At 45.1% G+C, this 20,081-nt stretch overlaps 1 protein-coding gene across 3 annotated transcripts in view; it reads left to right on the top strand.

The window, feature by feature from the left end:
• Window positions 1-19,127, top strand: part of plekhg5b (pleckstrin homology domain containing, family G (with RhoGef domain) member 5b) — a 56,660-nt gene extending 37,533 nt beyond the window's left edge. For all 3 annotated transcript variants that reach the window (XM_071541901.1, XM_071541902.1, XM_071541903.1), the window contains 13 exons: window positions 9,415-9,606; window positions 10,915-11,085; window positions 12,441-12,536; window positions 12,958-13,158; window positions 13,617-13,727; window positions 13,867-14,016; window positions 14,175-14,312; window positions 14,435-14,554; window positions 14,771-14,903; window positions 15,098-15,213; window positions 15,389-15,546; window positions 15,922-17,004; window positions 17,211-19,127. In XM_071541901.1, coding sequence (XP_071398002.1) covers window positions 9,415-9,606; window positions 10,915-11,085; window positions 12,441-12,536; window positions 12,958-13,158; window positions 13,617-13,727; window positions 13,867-14,016; window positions 14,175-14,312; window positions 14,435-14,554; window positions 14,771-14,903; window positions 15,098-15,213; window positions 15,389-15,546; window positions 15,922-17,004; window positions 17,211-17,220 — 2,679 coding nt within the window. In that variant the 3' untranslated portion in view covers window positions 17,221-19,127. The remainder of the gene's footprint in view (window positions 1-9,414; window positions 9,607-10,914; window positions 11,086-12,440; window positions 12,537-12,957; window positions 13,159-13,616; window positions 13,728-13,866; window positions 14,017-14,174; window positions 14,313-14,434; window positions 14,555-14,770; window positions 14,904-15,097; window positions 15,214-15,388; window positions 15,547-15,921; window positions 17,005-17,210) is intronic.
• The last annotated feature ends 954 nt before the right edge of the window (window positions 19,128-20,081 follow it).

Genomic DNA, 20,081 nt, shown 5'->3' with positions numbered 1-20,081 from the left:
GCTGAGAGGCCGGCTGCAGACTGCAGGATCCTGATCCACTTGGCTGCTGAACATGGGGCTTGGAAATAGGGCAGACAGTCATCAGGTTCACCTTGTGGCACATGAGGGCTGCACGGCCTGGGACTGTAGTAACTTCTGACTCCTGATGACGGTCAGACTTGCTTTGCTAGAGAACTCTGTTTCAACTTGCCACTTTGGATTAGTAAGATTAAGCAATAAGCCACTAGTGGCTGACTGGCCATGCTTTACAGTGATTTTAGAATAGCTAAGAGGAGTTGTGAGACAAGACGTAAGGCAGGGTTCATTGGCTTGGCTTATTGCTTTTATACAACGGCGGTAACACACCATTGTTTTATAAAAGGATATTTTACTTTTAACCAAATTTAACCCAAAAAAAAAAAATTGATTTTTTTTCTGCCCAGAAATAATAGTTACTGGACAGTAGCAGAGCAAAGTGGTTGCTTAGCAACATACCGGGAGGAGTGGTGATTTTTGATCAGCACCTTAATATTTAAACAGTTACAGGGTCACTGGTGTGCATTTCTAAACTATTTTACATTGCCTGCAAATATAACTCCAATCAAAAGCAGGACTATCCATTTTATAATCACGCTTTCACCCATGGTGCCTTACATGAATAAGTTCATTTTTAGTTTGTGTGGCCACAGTGTGAATCAAACCCCTAACTTGACAGCATTAATGCCGTTCTCTGTCCTCTGAGCTGTACTGGCCTGAAAGAAGCTGACTACATGTAGCTGCTGTGTTCTCTTCATGTGAGCATGGACAGTTGAGTGTGTATTCTCATTCTTGTCCAGTGGTGCTCAGTGTTTACTTAAGTATAGGTGAATAGCTTGTATGGACTAGTTAGGTTAAAACAAGTCAAAGGGTGTGGTCCACCCTTGAGGCAAGTCTAGGCCTACTTAGAGGTTAAGTATGATTTTGTGTGTGTGTGCGCATACTGTAAACACAGTCTTGATGTCATCGTTGCCTTGGGCTAGGAAACAGGTAGAGGCTCGGAGGTGAGGTTGGTGTTGCAGTGTTTTACTGCCGTCTGAGGGTCAAGTCATCAAGCACACGGCACCAAAGACGTAAACATTGGATTGGTTGCTGAGGAAGCAGGGGTTTAGTCATATCTTACCTCCTGTTCTGTGGACATTGTTATTAATGCCATGAAATCACAAACAATGTTTTGAAAAGAGCTTTAACCTTGCAATGAAAGCACCGATGTTACATGTAATGACTTGTCTGTTACACTGATTGTGAATGTGCTAAGAACCAAAAGTACCTAAGTGTGTAATGTCAGTGATAGTGACAACTCTTATGCTGTCCTCAGGGGGGCAATAATGGGCTGCTCCTGATACTCTGTTGAAAGCCGGTATCTATGTTGGAGATCTGGCAGAAAACACAACACTGAATTTCTGACTGAAGGCCTTTGTTCTATACATTGCAGCTGTATGGGGGCAGGCCAGGTATACTTACATACATACAAACCATTTTGTAAAACGGGGATTCTTAAACCATTTCAGTCTGGGGCCCAAAGGAGAAATTTAGTCTCTTGCCATGAAACCCAGGCTCATTTAAGCATATTGCTACTCTCGTCTGGTGGAGACTCAACAGCAGAAACCCTGTGACCCATTTTGGGTCCCAGCCCATACTTTATGAAAGCGGTTTGTAAGACAAAGGCTCTACTTGGACGTGTGGGCGCTGACTGCAGTCTTCGGGAGTTTCTATGGCAGCAGCTTTGGCACTTGCCATAAAATGCATGCGTGTCTGCTTTTTATGGAATCAAGGACTTTGCTGAAAGAAGTTTAGATATTTGCCTAGTGACCGGAATCACAGCTTGGCATTGCGGGGGCTTGTGCCAAGCTTCAAAGGAAAGCAGCCAAATCCTGTCCTTTCTGTATAGAGCTACCCCTTTGTTTGAATGGGGTATTTCAAGTTTATTATTGCATGCGTGTTACATTTTATAGGCACTGGCAACATTGCGATAGGCTGCGGAGAGCTTTGATGATCTGGATTGATTATTTTACAACGGGTCGGTTCAGCCAAGCAGTCTGATTGGTCAAAGGCACATTCCATCCCTGCTGATAGTTCCCATAAAGCACCGCTACTCGTCTGCGCCTTGTACTTATTGCACCATCAGCTAGTAATGTATATTTTTACACCCTTTGCTTTTTATTACATTAATTACTCACAATATCTGCGGCATAACTAGACGCCTTTCAGATTGACCTAAAGCAAGTTCAACTTTTAACCTCCATGGCCCATTGTGTGATTGAAAATTGAATATTTACAGCATCAAAGGAAAATGTCAGGTCAGGTGTCAGGTGAATTGGGTCGACTACCATCATCATAATGACTATCATCCAGTAGTCATTATTTGCTGCAGGGTTAATATGATCAACTGCCATCACATCACTTGGCGCTCAATTCTCAAAGTCTTAGTCACATATCTAGTCAGGATCCCCCTCTATTGTGCGTTTGTGACTCACTCTACCTGTTTGATATATTAAAATAATGAATGCCCAGGGTCAGTTATGTCCCCTATATACAAATATTTAGTATATAGGAGACATACCAACTGTTGGCGTTGCTGTTACTGTACCACAGGAGCTGTTAGAGATACAGATCTTTTAGATACTCGCTTGTCTTCCTTTTTCTTGAGAACAGAAACTGCAGCGGCATTCAACTTTTACAGTAAGTAATAAAGATAGCTCAGCCGTCTGAGACCTTGTGATCTACACGCGACACGCGTTATCTTCGCACTCTTTTGGCTGGTCCTTTATGCAATATGCGTCCATCAGTTGCCATAGTAAAGCAAATACAACACTAAAGTGGCGGGCCAACTCTGCCGGTTCGTCACGCTCCACAGACAGTGTATTTGAATCAAGTTAAACTTCATAAAATTATACAATTCATCCATGCAACAGGATAAAGTCTATTAGCGTAGCTCTGTTCGATCCAGTGGTTGCAAATTACCGTGACCAGGATCACATTACAGTTGGCAGTCTGACGGGTTGGGCTCTCCCTGGTCATTATTGTGTGGTAATGACTCTTCCACATGTGTCTCAGTGCTGAGTCGTCACATGCAGGACTGATAGGACACCTTCTCTTGTCATACCGGGGAAAACCAAATACAGTTCTCTATCATATAGTAACTAGTATCCCTGCTGCTTTTTCACTGCAAGTCCTCCAAGGCTCATATATCAGAGAGGAAGAAAAGCAGAGGTCTGCTGGCATCGCCTCGGGGAAGGAAGAGTTTGTTATGTAATAGACAGGAGAGGTAGATAGTATTGTTACATAATAGACAAGGAGCCAGCGCTGCCAAAAGCCTGGAGGGCTGAAGACACCATGGCGATGTATGAAGCCCACATCTCAGTTGATGAGAAAGTGAGGGGAGTGTCTGGTCTTCTCACTTCGAGTATACACTGAACCCCAAATAGAGGCAATACAGGCACCTTCTACCACTGAGGAGGGAACCATGACTGTTTTGAATGATATTGTATTCATGCATGTTTTTTCATAGTTTACTGCAGCACATACAATGCATTTACAATGCTTTGTTTAGGAAGGAGGAAGAAGTTGGCAGAAGCAATTGTCATAATGAATTTCTTCTTTTTCAAACGGTGTCACTTGTTTTGTCTGCTGCATACACAACTGTGGATGGTAATTTACTTTTTGCCCCGCAGGAGAGATTGTTTCTCGGCCAGGCTATCAAATTCAACAGCTACCACCTCTCGCTATCTAACCTCTGTGATGGCTCACAATGGGGGTAATTGACAATTAACACAGAGTCGCTTTGAATGACAATGGTTGAATCGGCGGCGGTCACACGGGTCTTCATTGCCGCATTTGATCTGAGGAGATTTCAGGAAAGCTGATAGACAAGAGTAGAACCTAACTCAACTGAAACATTGAGGTGTTCTATAAAACAGTCAGGATAGTTTGTTAACAGAGTGAGAAGTATCAGTGATTCAGTTGATAAGGTCTAGGGAAAAAATAATAGTCTTACAGGTGTGTTTCCAAGAGTGCATGCAATTAAATTTCATCCCAGATATCAGGGCTAGTTTCTAAAACATTTATTGGCTCAAATAAAGAGGCTATTAAAGAACTGACTGAAGGCTGGTTTGATTTAAACTGAGAATAGTGACATAATCCCAACAAGTGATTTATAGAGTAATGCCATATGGATAATGTATGCTAGAATTTCAATGACATGATATGCGAGCTATGTGATTACAGCTAAAATAATAATCCCCATTATTACCATTTTCTAGAGATTATAATCACATTTATTAATCACAATCATTACTCTTGATCATTTGAGGAACAGGATTATTTTATTGCACTTTTTGCATCTTATATCAAAAATACAATTATTTGTTATGGAAAAAGAAAACCATGATACACAGTTAATTTTGCAGCTCTAATATTTGAATCTTTTGCTATCAGCCTGCTAAATGTTTATGCCTTTATTTTGCCTGAGCCCAGCCTATCCAGCATGGATGCTTGTGTGTGTAGAGGTTAGCCGGCTCATGTGTGTTTGTAACAATGTGTAGGCTAATCAAACCAATTATGCCGGGTGGGATGAGACTATTATTTCTTCCCCAAAGAGAGTGGGAGGAGCTACAAGCTTGTAGTTTTCTGCTGAGAAGGCTGTGAAGGTGTGTATCCGCGGCAGTAAGGTGTGTGCTGGTGCATGTGTCTGTGTGTGAGATAAAGAACTTCCCCTACTGCCTGAGGTGGCGGTTACCTCAGGTTGGATACACACACGGTGGTTTATGATTGGTGTGTGACTGTTGACCCACAGTACACTGTATACCTGCAGGATCAGCCAGTCAGTCAGGCAGACAGTCATGGTGACAGAGGGAAGGAAGTAGCTGCTATACCGACAATGGAACCTCATTGACTTTTGGAATTACCACTATCTTCCCTCCTTGAACTTTTTTTGTTTATTTGGACTGCGTTGGGATTTTTCTGTCCTTTTTTGCGGGGAAAATGGTGCGTTTTGGTCGTCTTACATCCTGGCGCAGCTGGGACCTGCTGCAAGTGGACTCAGAGATTCCTGAGTCAGTTCCTGACACGAGACAGACACCAACTGACTGTCAGGTGAGACGGCTTCGCTGACATCTTGATCCCTTGGGATTTTTTTATGCATGGTTAAGAGTTTAGAGATATTGAGAGAACAGAGACGTTAAGAGATATTGTAGAATAAGATGCCATTTCTGTTGGATTTGCTGCTTCTATCGGCAGCGGCAGTGATGTTTTTAAGCTTGATTCCTGCGCTAAATTGGTGCTCAGCCTATTTGTTTTATTTTCATTAACCTTAATCTGCTTTATGGTGAAACGTTAAGAGTTGAAAAATTTCTGTGTGTTTGTGTGAGTGTATGGCTGAGTGATTGTGTATTAGGAGTAGTGTGATGATGCTGGTAGGCCTTACATCCTGTGCTGACATGTTTGGGGTCTCATTACATTCAGCGGCCAGACTGATGGGGGTCAAGTGATATTAGGATTGTTTTGGCAACTCTCATCTCTCACCTCGGGCTGAAAGCCTCTGTTTGTTCCACTGTTGGAGTGTTAGTTGGGCCTTGATTATTGGAGCAAGGCCAGTGTACTGACACGGCCTTGAAACGTGCAGTGCGTGCTGACCACCGGGGGCTGCTCTTCATTCCTATTTCCTGGTTGTGGACATGTGATGTGTGTGTGTGTGTGTGTGTGTGTACGCACATGTCTATGTGGGTGAGCATGAGTTGTGATGCGCGCTTGAGTGTGTGTGTGTGTGTGGGTGTGTGTGTGCGCTTGCCCCCCTGTCTTAGTGTGTGTCCCTGCTTTCAGGAAGGTTAGTGTCACACTGTTTTCCCATCGTTAATCAACCCACCTGATCAAGGGGAGTCGTTATCTGGCGACCAACATCAACAAAGGCAGTAGCAGGGGGGGGAAGAGAGAGCGAGAGAAGGGGGTGATGCTGCTCTCTGTGTGACCACTTACTTTTAATACAATCCCTTCCCATTTAAAGATTTTTTCCTCCCCAAGCCAAGGTTAATGCCACAAACGGCGGTGATAAGATAAGGCTGTGAGCAGACAGAAGACTTGATATCATTAACCTGGCTGGCCCCCTCTCGCCCCACTGCAGCAGCCCCGGTTCCCAGAGCTGTCAGCTTCGTAACAAAGAGAGCTCCGGATCTCGCTACCCACTCTCCACACTGACAGGTTTACACAGGAGGCGCAGGGGAAACCTTGTAAACATGATTAGTTAGGGAGACATGACTGGAGCAGTTCAGTTATTTATTTCTTGGGGTATATTTGCTGCTACTTTCAGAAGGTGGGAAAAAGATAGAGAATATGCAACTGAACTCACGTTTTCCACTGTCTGCTTCTAAGGAAGGTGTGTGCTTGATCTTATCTACTGGGCATAAGCAAGTAAACAAAGGGAATTTCCCGTTCGGCCATTATCAGGCATTGCTTTCCTTGTTTTGGCCAGCTTGCATGGCATTGTTCAAAGGTCTCTGGGCAAAACGGTCATGCAAGATAGCATTAAGTGTAATGGACCAGCTTCCAAGTAAAAGTGAAGCTTACCATCAAGCCCATTGAGAATCACCATATAATTTTTCAGCAATCATTTTTGGTTAGATTTCAACTCGTTCCTGGGAATGGTACGTAAAGTCGAACGTGGATCTTTCACTTTGAAGCATTGCAAAATGAAAAATGACGCGCACTGTTTACATCGTTGTTATCGTCAGTGGCACTGAGTGGTTAGTTACTGTCCATTCCCATGAAGCCTGCTGAGAGGGAACTGCAGTGGTTTATGGAAAAAAGAGTTCTGTGGGGAGTATGTGGTGGTAAGTGGGGTTGGAGGGCAATATTGTGTGTGTGTGGAGGGAGGGGGGAGGGGGGGGTAGTAATAAGGAAATGGGACGTCAGAGGCGGCTAAACAAAAGACGAGGCACTAGAAGAACAGTTGGCATCTCCGAAGCACCAGGATGTGTATCGGAGCCAGGGAGCCCCTACAAGCTGTTGCCCCGACTCCACCTCCTAATATGCAGATCAGCCTCTTTTTCTTCCCAGGGCCCCGCCTCCTCTTTCCTGCCCCAACACAATGGGGTAGGATCCTCCTGGTTGCTATAACATCAGGCCAGTGTCTATGTGAAATGCAGGCAGACTGGGCGGCTCAGTGAGTAGGCTTCACCTCTGACTGTTTGGACAGCGGGACAGGGCAGGGATACCTCTCAGTTCAAAGGGAAGCTGCGATCGGGGTTGTCAGGGACGGCGGGACGCGCCAGCCAGACACTGTGCTGGTGAGCGACCGGGGACCCAGTCGGCTGGAACGGGACGTTTCGAGGCGGAAGTTCACGAGAAGTTTCCTGATGGGGGAATAACCCCGCTTTGTTGCAGCCGGCTACGTCTGGGACTGGTCTGCCTCTGGACACGCGAAGACTGTGTGGATGTGTGTGTAGTGTGGCGGAGGGAGAGAGAGGGGGTAGCTACAAGTTGAGAGAGCACAGCAGCTGCCTCCAGAATGGGCTGCTATCCATGAATCCAATTGAAGGATTAGGATGGTTTTTGTTACTTTTGACATGCCTCTGGCTTCAATGGTGAGTACTGTTATTATGGTGGGAAACTGTCGCTAGCCTCTGTCCTTCTATACTTGTATGACCCATAGAAAAGTACAGCCTCCTCGTCTTGTCCTTGATTTGAGAAACTGGTTTCTTGGCAAAGGGATTTTAAAGATGTTCAAAGACATGCACTTCTGTAACATTATACTTGTAAATTAGCATGGGCATTTCATCAGGATGTGAGCCTTTGTTGTGTGTGTAATCTAATCTACTTAAACATATTGTAGCAAAGCTCCAATATCTACTTTCTCTTGTCCTTTGTTACTTTATCATTCTTTTGTTTTAAATTTCAAGAATCCAAAGCCTCTGATGGCTCACCTATCATGACCCATACGGTCGCAGTTGTCAGAAAATAGGGGATAGGGATTGAGCTGTATTAGTTTGCCCAGTGGTGCGTTGTCAGTAGCCCTGGGCCCTGGCTCCCCCTGTTTGTCCTCAGAGCCTGAATGCTTCCTGACACCTGTGTCCTTGACTGATTGGCCCAGATTCCCCCGAAAACTCCCTAAACAGGCCCAGGCTAGTTTCCCTTTCACTAAATCTGGAAGAGTGAATTGTCCCGTTTCCCCTCTCTCTCCACTGCTTTCTTTTTCTTGGTTTATAACCAGTGTGCCAGTTTGCGTCACTTTAAGTCACTCTCCTCTGTCTTTCTCATTTCAGAAAGATTAAACGGCTGAAGCTGTTTGAAAGGTTGTAGGACCCCCCACTCAGATTTACTATCTTCTCATACGACCCTGCGTAGGTCCATTTGCGTGCCATTACTCTTGTTAAGTGGCTCCACAAAGGTCTGGTGATATTCTTCCTAAAATGGGAGTCAAAGGCAGCCTGTGCGATGTAGAACTATTTTACTAGAACTGTACATAATATTTATATTTCAGCTGATACACACACACACACACGGCACACGCCCACGATACATTTCGATAAGCCTCAGGAAGGTTGTTTACCTCTGATAGGCGTGATGCACAACCTCGCTGAATAATGTCGCACACGAGTGTTTAATTCCAGTCTGCTTGTGCGTGTACATTATCACTGCTGATCCTGTGACTCAAGAGGATGCATTTCTAAGCTGTTAAGACGGCTCGACTGTCTGTCTGCGATATTGAACAGGCTATCCGCTTTCCTCAGCTTGTTTTGAGCAGAAGAATTTATTTTAGTTTCGGCAACAGTCAGTGTCCTGGAATGCGTGTTCCTTGTCGCTGTGTTTCAAAGGGGGGCTCAGCGGCGCGACTCTTACAGACTCCCCACCAGCAGATTCCTCGCCACTGACACTCGCAATGGCAAAAACAACTGCTTCCTCAGATACTGAGGTGGCCCCTGTTTGTTTGCTTTGCTGCTGCTCGTAAAGTGGATTGAGATTGCATGTGTGAGGGCGCACGGCAGGGCCTGCTGACAGGGTAACAATGGAGGTGGAACAATGGCCAGACTCCGGCCGCCTGTTCTTATGGAACGACCTCTTTCCCCTCCCGCTCGGTCCTTGTGATGTAACGAGCGCTCGCTCCGAGGAAGTGGCATTCCTTCCCTCTCCTGTTTGTGTCTGACCCAACGACCATTAGGACGGCTTTAACGGTCGCGCTGATGTCACCCCTCGCGCCGAATTCCCCTCTGATTTCCTGTTTATCCTGTCTTTGTATATTTATCCTTCTCTCCTTCCATCCGTCACACTGGAAAGTTTTTTTTTCTTTTTTTCCTCCCCGGTGACATCATGACATGTTCTCTCATATTCTTTCGTTTTCTCTCTTGCTTCCTCCAAAGCCTCCTTTACTTCTTGTAAAATGTGGTTGTTTCCTCTATACCTTTGCAGGGTCAGGCGCGACGGAGGAAGAACATGACAGAGTTCCTGGGGGAGACGAATATCCCGACCCCGGACGCTCTGGGACTGAGCGGTGGCTCTCTGCCCAGCGTCGGGACCGGGCCAGACAGCTGGAAGAACCGCGCTGCCAGCCGCTTCAGTGGCTTCTTCAGCTCCAGCGCAGGAGCGGGGGCCTTTGGCAAGGTAAGAGAGACATTGATCAGACGTAGTGCAATCAAATGAAATACAGGAGTTCGGGATTGCTCTATTTGGTTAAGCAGTGAAAAGAAACTGGAGCACTTTCTATTTTCTATTAAAACATAGAAATGGTAATAGCTGGAGCGGACTGCCCGGACTTGCCTCAGATTTAAAAAACAAAACAAAACAGTAGCAAGTAGAGGTGGGAGGGGGTCGGAAGGCCATATCCACTGAGATCATTTCCCTTCAAAGTCTCCTGACTTGTTGGCTCACGCTCTTTCCTCCTAACAAAGATGTCCAACGCCTCTGGAAGTGAGTAGGTGGAGGAAAGGCTATTCACTTAATTCTGCCCAGTGTGTTTCATAATGAAAAATCAGCATGTGCACAAAAAAACTTCTGTATCTGAAACGACAACAAATTTCAACAGTAATCGCCTACCTGCTTCCATCCCAATGAAGCACACACGCATACACACACGCTTGCACACAGTCAAACAGGCACACACCCACACACACACGCTCCCATTGTGTCCTTCCCTCCTGAGGTCACATCCTGCACAGTAGCAGATGTCAGATAGAGACAGTATCTGTCAGTCACCTGTCAGCGCCCAGCTCATCTCTATTCACCATTAACCCCTTCAGGGCCAGGCCAGGGACCCTCCACTGCACCCTGCACCCTCTGCTCCCTCCCTCTATAATGCAGGGGTGAACCATGGTCAGGCCCTCTAGTCATATAACTTTTGAAAAGGAGTGCTAATCTGTGATCAGTTTACCTCTAAATCTGTTGTGAAATTTATATGCCCGTGTGACCTAACCCTAAACATTGAGCCTACATCAGTGGTTTTTTGAGAGGTTTCATGAAATGGGCCCAAACCATGAACCACTGGTCCCCGTGCCTCCTCCATACTATAGCTCTTGCCCCACTACCCTCCCCCCGCTGCTATTGTTCAGCTGGTCTCAATGCACAGAGCTCATTTTCATAACTACATAAGGCTCGCCAGACTGAATAAAAGGCTGAATAGCAGCTACTAGTGAATTTTAGAATTCAGGCGCCGGCAGGGAGGGGATTTATATGCTAATAAATGGGCTCATCCTCACTTACAGTTTGAATGTAACAATAAACCCCCGCACAAAAGACAGAAATTGACAGTTGTACTTGCCTCTCTTCTCGCCGTCTTGCTGTTGACCTTGTTTAAACTAATTAGGCCTTCTGCATTTGAAACATTTGCCCCAGCTCTACATTGGTGCATGTTTGTAATTATCCCCCCCCCCCCCCCCTCTCTCTCTCCTCTTCCCCTCTCCTCCTCTGCCACAGGAGGCGGACCGCGGGGAGCAGCTCCAGAACAAGCTCCACTCCTACACAATGTTCGGGCTGCCCAAGGTGCCGCGGCAGCTCTCCTTCCACCAGGACTCCTGGGAAGAGGAGGAAGAGGAGACCAACCTGGCGCTGGAGGACAGTTGGCAGACGCTGCTTGACAACCCGGAGGTAGAGCACGCACACACACGCACACACACACACACACACACACACACAGCCACACACGCACATATGTATCCGGACAAACAAAGGTGTGAGCTTGTAGCGGTGAGAAAACATTTTGATAAAATGAAATGCAATAAAAACTGGAATGATTGAGAAAACAAAATGAAACTAAAACTATAACCAAAACCGCTTGAAATGAAATAAAAATATTCAAATATTCAAAGCCAAAGTATAGGAGAGTATAGGAAATTAGTAAAAGCCACGTCTATTCCCATTACATTGATACTACATGCTATGAAACTCCATTCACATTATATTGATACTACACGCTATGAAACTCCTTCTTTTCCTTTTTTTCAAAATACTGAAACTTAAGCTGAAAAGAAATCAAGTAAAAACTCAACCTAAGCATTTTTGAAAACTGAAACTAAACTAAGATTGACCTCCAAGTTGAAAATGAAATCAAAATAAGAACTAATACAAATTACCAAACTGTTATTACTATAGTATGTACACTAATAAACATTCACTGGCATCTAATTACCTACATGCATATACTTATACACACTGTAGCTGTAGACTTTTAAGCACTTCTCCTCACTTCAAATTCTCACAGATGACAGAGCTGGGAGTTGCTCTTCTGAGCCTCAGCCATGCATCCTGCTGTTACAACGCTTCACTCTTTTCGTTCCTTATTATCTTTGTCGCACCCATCCTGATGCATGCTTTCCCAGCATAAAACTGATAGCGCACTTTATGGCTGCTAATAAGGTCAATGTTGTGTTACATGAAAGGTGCCAGGAACCATGCTCCTCTATGTAAATGATAACGCCCATTCCCAGCTGTAGCAGGCCCATTCCACCTATTAATGTGTAATCAGGACAGCTGAGCAGAGAGGTGGCATTGCTTAACTGCCATACCTTGCACTCACCCCTGCCAGTTAGTTAGCAACTCACTTTACCAGCTGGATTACTTGCCATTCTTGTTTATGTGAGCGTGTGTGTTTGTGAGTGTGAAGGGGTTTTTGTGTGTGTGAGATAACATACTGCGTGATCAAGGGTTTGTGAAAACTTCAATCATTGAGTTTTATCTTGATAGTACAAATAATGTTTTTTTGCTCCAGCCCCCCCCTTACCTTGAATAGGAATGAATGGGTAAAGAGAATGACGGAATGAATGATTATAAACCTCTGAATGAAGTTATCATTGCAGTAACAGTGTGGTGACAATGAGAAGATAACTGTACTGAATCTTACTGTAACTATGTTATAGCTTCAGTATGTAGGCTTACTTTAACAATATCTATCTTTGTTCTGCACAGCGGAATGCGTATATAATAATAATGTAATGTGTGTGCAGGCATTGACGAGGCGTCAGTTCCACCAGCAAGAGGCAATATGGGAGTTGCTGCACACTGAAGCTACCTACATCAAGAAACTCAGAGTCATCACTGATGTAAGTGCAAAGAGGACTACTGTACTGTCCTGCCACACACAAAGATAACGCACTGATGTAAGTCCAGCTGTTGTGTAAGATGAATTGGCTACTGTACTGTACTGTACTATAAGACATAAAAATGTTTGTCTTAGCACATTTCAAGCAAGGGGCAGACACAATAAACCTTTTGTGTAGGTCTAAAAATAGAAAACGGCCTGCTGGAACTTTGTTTATAAGTTCATCACCACCCAGTAAGCTGTATCCTGAGTAGCTCTATTGTATTTTAATCACAAGGCTGATTACGTTTAGTTGAAAGCCTACTGCAGTGCTTTAGTAGTCCCGTTTGACAGTACCAGCTTAGTGTCTTATGAGTGTCTAAAGTCTGTGAGGACCCAATATTTAGAGGCCTCATATTCTCCTCTTATCACCCCTTTTCCAGCTGTTCCTGTGCGGGCTGCTGAACCTGCAGGAGAGCGGCCTGCTGGGGGAGGTGGAGCCCCCAAAGCTGTTCAGTAACATCCAGGACATCGTGCGCCTCCACACGGCCCTGTGGAGCCAGGTGATGCTACCCGCCCTGCAGAAGGCCCGGGAGGCCAGGGCTCTGCTCGACCCCACCGACCTCCACCACGGCTTCAGGACGGTGAGTGGTAGTTGCACAGTAAATGTATTCTAAATCCACAGGTCAAATAAATATATAATTAGAAGAACGGCTATCAAGAAACCTTGACACTCCCAATTACATTACAAGACAAAATATAAAACAACCATGCTAGAGAACAAGATACCTGAAAAGATTGTCGTGGTGTGGATGTAGGTCACCTCAGTAATAAGTAAATGAATAGTCTGATAAGATAGATTTGTTGCCAAAGTCAGATTACTGTGATGTATCATATTTTGTCTTGAGCCCTAGTCTATACACCAAAGCGCCACAAGTTGTAGCTTGAGGAAGAGTTTTTTGGGATGCTTCAGTATTCATTTCATGAGTTAGACAGTTAGACAGACTACAGACTGCGACGAGGCAAAAGTAAATATTTTTTTCCTCCTGTTGATGCCAGTAATATCTCTGACACACGTCTTTGTTTATGTCTGCGTGTTCAGTTTGGCTCCAGGTTCCAGCCCTACATCCGTTACTGCATGGAGGAGGAGGGCTGTATGGAGCACATGCGCACGCTTCTCAGGGACAACGAGCTCTTCAGGATCTACGTCACGGTCAGTTACTCTCCGCTTTCTGACTTACAGCGAACCCTAGCTACCTAATCCCACTACTGACAGACTCCTTAGGATTCTTCAAACTGTATCTGTTCTGCCGGCTCAATGTCTTTTTCTGTCTTTGTCTGGCTCCCATCAGTGGGCAGAGACCCATAAGCAGTGTAACCGTCTGAAGCTGGCTGACATGTTGGCAAAGCCTCACCAGAGATTGACCAAATACCCCCTCCTACTGAAGAGTGTTCTCAAGAAGACGGATGAGCCGTCAGCCCGCGACACTGTCAACAGCATGGTAAGGGCGAATATTGGTAGCGATGCGGATGAAAATACATTTGTGTTTTAATCACATATTGATGGTTTTTCTTTTAAAGTATCTGGAGTATGTTTGTTTTGGCCGGTATCTGCCTGTGATCTGAACATAAATGTATTGGTGTGTGTTTTCTCCTCAAGGTGGCCGCAGTGGAGGACTTCATCAACAGTGTGGACTCCCAGATGCGACAGCGGCAGGACCAGCAGAAGCTGGCCACCATCTCCGCCCGCATAGACTCCTATGAGGCTGTAGAGGGCAGCAGTGAAGAGGTGGAGAAGGTGAGGGCAACTTGTTTTCTCAGGACCCTCCTAAATCTTCGAATGTGTCTATAGTTCTCTTGGTAGGAAATGAGATTTACTTTGAGATTTTTTTGTCCTTATGCTTTCGCCTTCCCTTTCAGATCCTTAGGGACTACAACCGCTTTGACCTGATGGCTTCCATGAGAGGCGTCTCACCAGAGGAGACCCGCCAGCTCCATCTTGAGGGAGCGCTGAGAATGAAAGAGGGCAAAGACAGTAGGGTAAGACTGACTCCCATAAAAGACTCCTTATGACTGCTTGTAAATACCATGGGTCATGATGAGATCTTATCTTTACACTCAACTTAGCAGTAATGCCTCTGATTTCTCACGTTTGCCTTATAGTTGCTTTATGTTCCACATAAAATGGCATATACTGTTCTATAAAGTACTGAATGTGTTTCTGTCAGCATTGACACGAGTGTGTTTCCCCTCTAGATGGATGTCTACTGTTTCCTGTTCACGGACCTGCTGCTCATTACAAAGTCTGTGAAAAGAGTGGAGAAAGTCAAAGTCATCCGCCAGCCTCTCCTCATTCACAATGTCGTCTGCAAGGAGCTCAAAGACCCTGGTGAGTGGTCAGATAAGAAGCTGCAGGAGTTAAAGTACCTAACTCTAACTGCTAAGCAGTTCAGTGGGAACTGAAATTATAAGTATTAACAGCTGCATAGAGTCAACTGCAAACATCAGCAAACATCAAACTGTGCCATGCTGTGTCTGTTTATCTAGGTAATGTTGACCTTTTTTTGCTTTTCGTCTCTATAGGCTCATTCATCCTCATCTACCTCAATGAGTTCAAGAGTGCAGTTGCAGCCTACACTTTCCAAGCCAACAGCGCCACCCAGGGGCGAAGCTGGATAGATGCCATCTGCAATGTCCAGGTTGGAGAGCCAGTTCATATTTCATATTTCACTATGATGCCAAAAGATTGGGAGATGAGATTTGGTGACAGCGGTGTACTTTTTTCAGAAGAGACTGTCGTAATTATTCACCTGCAATATGAGAACCAGGTGCTGTGTGTTGCATACTGAGTGTGGTTGTGTAATTGTATTTCAGAACCAGCTGCAGAGGCTTCGTACTGAGGAGGTTCTGCGGCAGCAGAGCAGGCTGAAGCGTTGTATAGGGGGCGAGGCAGAGGAGGAGGAGGAAGATGAGAGCAGCAACTCCACCACAAGTTCCCCTTGTCTGAGACACAAAGACCAGCAGAACACAAGGTACTAGAGTGTACACAAGCACTCTGCACGATGCAAAACAAAAGCCAGCCAAATCACCATTTTAAAGAAGAAGTCATAGTGTATAAATTTACTTCAGTTGTCCCTGTCTTTGCAATTGAAAAGAGTAAAGCTCCATTTATACACATTTTATTGACAAAGTTTTGATGTGATGTGGACCTTGGCTCTGATCTCACTGAAAAGATTGACCTGAAGAAGTTTGACCTGAAATCAACACCGACTTAAAACTGTGTCAATTAAAGGTGTATGAATGGAGTTGAGTGGATTGCACTCCTCACACCCTTACTTATCTAGCTCAGCACCACACCTTGGTTTTTGTATAACTATCAGTCAAACTAACTAACTCTCTCTTTTCAGTCAATCAGATGGTTCCACTGAGACCCTGTCAGTGATGGACATTGACGAACCAGGAGAACACCAAGAGCCGCCCGCCCCCAACACAGACCCTGGGGGACCCACTGAGAAGGCCTTCAACTCAGGCTTGACCACCCTATCTATAATGCCTGAGGTCCAGGAGTCCGAGTCCACCGGCCCCGAGAACGCACACTCCAGCATTTACCCAGAACAGGACCAGGAGGCGGGGCCTGACGATGTGGAGCTGGACCCCCAGTGTCGCTCTCTCTCCATGGACAGCGCCTACGGTACCCTCTCCCCCGAGTCCCTCCTGAGAGAGCTGCAGTCACGGCCCGGCCAGAGTGAGGGAGAGGAGACCGAGGAGGACGAGGGAGAAAGAGACGGCCAGGAGGTAGAGCGGGAAGAGGCAGGAGTACAGGAGGTAGAGGAGGAGCAGGAGGAAGAAGAAGAGGAGGAGGAGGATTCGGCGTCGCTCGGCTCCCAGCTGTCCGTAGTCCAGTCCTCCAAGCCCCGGCGGCGGCCTCACGTTCAGCCGCGGCTCCACTGCCTCCAGAGGCCGTCCACTCTGGCCCTGTCCCGCTCTGAAGACAATCTGCTGCAGCGCTTCCACGGCAAAGCCCCCATATCCCGCGCACATACACTCAGCCCTGAGGCCCAGGACCAATCAAAATGTAGGGACATGGACAACACCCAATCACTGGCACACAGTAGGAGCCTGTCAGAGCTGGGCCAGAACTGCGTAGAGCTGTTATCGTGCGACCTCGATCAGTCCGACGACTACCTGAACATGAGCATGCCCTCAGAGAAACTCTGTGCTACGCTGAGGAGGGCGGAGGCCAAGCACGTCCAGAGGGCCCTCGCTGGGCCCTGCGGGGAGGGCAACGAGGCCCAGGGCAACGGCTCAGACGGGGAGACGGCACCGCCTGCCTCCCTGGGTGGGAAGTGCGAGTTGGCAGCCGGCGGCAGTCCAGGGGAAACGTCACCCAAAACCAGGAAGTCTCCAGCCCAGCAGCACAAGAAGCTGACACTCGCCCAGCTCTATAGGATACGCACCACTCTGGTCCTCAACTCCACACTCACTGCATCGTAAGTAATACTGCAGCATGTTAACATTTACATCAAACAGAATAAAATGTAATGGTCTCAATATTTGTCTCCATGTGTTTTATTAAATTTAATGTAGAGTTTATATTGGAATTTTGTTAAGTCTGATAATGTTTCAATCTTTTTTTTTTTTGTTACTTAAGGCCATATATTGATTAAGTTGGTTTGTGTCTTTTCTTTATTTCTAGGGAGGTATAACCACTCTGGCAGACAGCTGATCAGTAGCATGTGGCCATAATAAGGAGCAACACTTGTTTTGAGTCTGCGTGGATGGACTGAATTTCTTGACACAAATGCACTCTCTCTTGCTGCCCCCTCCCCTCCTGTTGCTTGTTGGACACTGTCTGAACCATTTTTGCATTTGAACAAAAACTTTTTGCTGTTGCATTGGTTTCTGATTCTTTTTTCGCATGGAGGGGAGAGGCAGGGAGACATTAACTGCTTGCACTTTGTAACGGAAGTAGCATTAAGGGGCCGGGACCTTAAGGTGGACTGGGGCGCGTACAAGGCACGGAGGTGCTACCCATGCAGAGACAGGAGACGGACAGGCAGAGACGGGGCCTTTAGGCAAAGGTCTTACGATCTCTTCCCTCTCTGGACTGGAGAAGAGGTGGAGCTGAAGGGGGCCAGATGGGTAAACCGATCCCCCTCGCCGTCTCAATCACCGGAGTCGAAGAGGAGCACCAAGTCTTGAAAATAACCTCTAGATGTGGTTAAATAGCAGCACCTAGGACGTCCTAGTATTTGTACTACTCCTGGTTTGCTTCAAGAAAAGAAAAGAAATGAATATTGCACAGTTATCTTTGTTAAGTAGAAGAATCACTAAGGAGTGAATTTACATTTACAGTTACACAATGAATTTGAATTTATTGTTTGCTGTTTGTGTGCGCTTGTGTATGGGTGTGTGTTTGCGTGCGAGTGTGACTGTGAACGTGTGACTGAGTGAGTGTCTGTGTGTGAATGATACATGGTCTTTGATTCTTGACTGAACCAAACTGATTTCCATCTCCTGTGAATATGCTAACCTGCCCAAAGATGGAAGACCTGAGTAGCCAGTAGATTTTCAACAAAAAAGTGCATCCAAAGACAAGAGATCCAGCAGCCAACAAAAGAGAACCTTTTTGCAGTTGCTGTGATTGTCCCAGCTTACAGAGCACCTCAGAACATGGCTGCATTTCAATCAATATAGAGATCACTACAGAGATGGACTTACTTCTTTACTGTTTATCTTACGGTTGAACTAATGCCATTTGGTATGATGAACTAATGAGAAGATGAGTTGGAAGAAAATGACTCTTGAATTGACTGAATATGGGTGACTAAATCTGTTTTGAGGAATTTTCTGCACTAAAGTATACCATGGCTTGAGCGTGCAGTCACCCCAGAGGCCTCATGTATCAAAACCATCACATACACAAATGCACAAGTAAGAACGTGGTCATAGAAAAAAAAAAAAAGAAGTCTACACTTAAGTAATCCATGTGTTGGAGCACCTTTCTTGGAGACATTTCATTTCTTGTGTTTCAGTAATAAGAGATTGAGCATTGGTTTGGGTTGGATAATCTGTGTAATGAGTGAATCTGCAGAGCTGGCTTTAGTTGAATGGCTTTCTCCACATCGGCCTAACAGGAGCAGAAAAAAAAAAATAACTTGTTGGTAAGAGTTTTGATCACCACAGTAAATTAACATTCACACTGATGTTCAGCTTTTTCAGATCAATGATTTAGTTTCAAGTCCTATAACCTTATTCCAAATGTTGCCCAAACCAAATAGGTTAACTTTGTTTACTTTTAGTTTTGTTTATGTGTAATATTTATTACGCCGGCTATGTTTTATATATAAGATATTGTTTATATTGTTTGCGCTCATGATTTGTAAATTTTTTTTGTTGATGTAGTCTTAATAATTTGTTTTTCTTGTCAGGCATAAACGTGCTATGAACCAAAATCATTTGTCCCCCCTTTTCAGGAATGTCTCTAAAGTGTCTTACAAAATAAAAAATCCTAAAATATTTTATAATCCTTCTTTTAATGTTTTAATCCAATGTAATGGAGTGATTTGAGGAGAGAGCCTGAATCAGAATGGCATCACATTAAAAAACCTTGACTGGTCATACCATTCTCATCTGTCTCATGTTTTTAATACAGACAGCAGGTGGCGAAAGAGTCTCTAGTGAGGTGAGAAGAGGGTGCAGCCCTGGAATTAATTTCTTGCATCATCCTTATCACATCATGGTGTCAAGCTGTACCTGTTGCTTTGGCTCAGATCAGTAAGCAGCGGGTGTACAGCCAGGCCAGTTTTCCACTGAGGGCCATATTGGAAATAAGTGATTTAATACTTCTGTGTGCATATTTTAACATGCATACTTCTTTTTGCCCTAAGTATTTAAGATAATTGAATTTAAATCAAATAGCTTGCTTGTAAGTTTGGTGCAGAAGCACTATAATAATCTTTACCTACAATACAAATGTAGCAGATGGATTCATGTATACAGACGTCTGCAGACTGTAATATATACGATAGATGTTTATATTAATATCCCTCCACCTAACCCGTTTTAAGCCTACCTCTCATTTGCACATATTTTTCCCAAAATATACACACAGTCACTTAGCAGTTGGTCTTCTCTTGTCCATCTTCTAAAATGGGTCTAAACATCCCTTTGTAAAGTGCTCTCTGATAGGACTTATGGTAGAATTGTTTAAGGGAGTTAAACAGCATTCATCTGTTGGGTTTAGTTACAGGGACAGTTTCTGGGAACTGTCTGAGATCACATATCGTGTACAGCTGTCTGTCTGGTCCGCCTGTCTGGGCCGACTGTCCTCCTCTGCTTCCCAGAAAGCGCAATTCACGTCAAATCTGGTTTTGTCAGAGGAACCCATCTCAAACACACTTGCGACACATCAGCCCAGGGCAGAGCAGGGGCCGATGGTCCAAGGTAATGCCATGGCCAAGGTGTATTTACAGGTGATTATATCAGCTAATCGGTGGATTACAGCATGTTGAGTCCACACAAGCCCCTAATCTGCAGGGAAAAGACAGTGCAGTCCTCTGGGATT

The sequence above is a fragment of the Centroberyx affinis genome, unplaced genomic scaffold, assembly GCF_046629955.1.
Source record: "Centroberyx affinis isolate AG114_WGS23_722 - 3 ecotype Tasmania unplaced genomic scaffold, CSIRO-AGI_Caff_v1 ptg003969l_1, whole genome shotgun sequence".
Classification (NCBI taxonomy): domain Eukaryota; kingdom Metazoa; phylum Chordata; class Actinopteri; order Beryciformes; family Berycidae; genus Centroberyx; species Centroberyx affinis.
The sequence above is the reverse complement of the archived record's forward strand: the minus strand, read 5'-3'. Positions and strand labels throughout refer to the sequence as shown.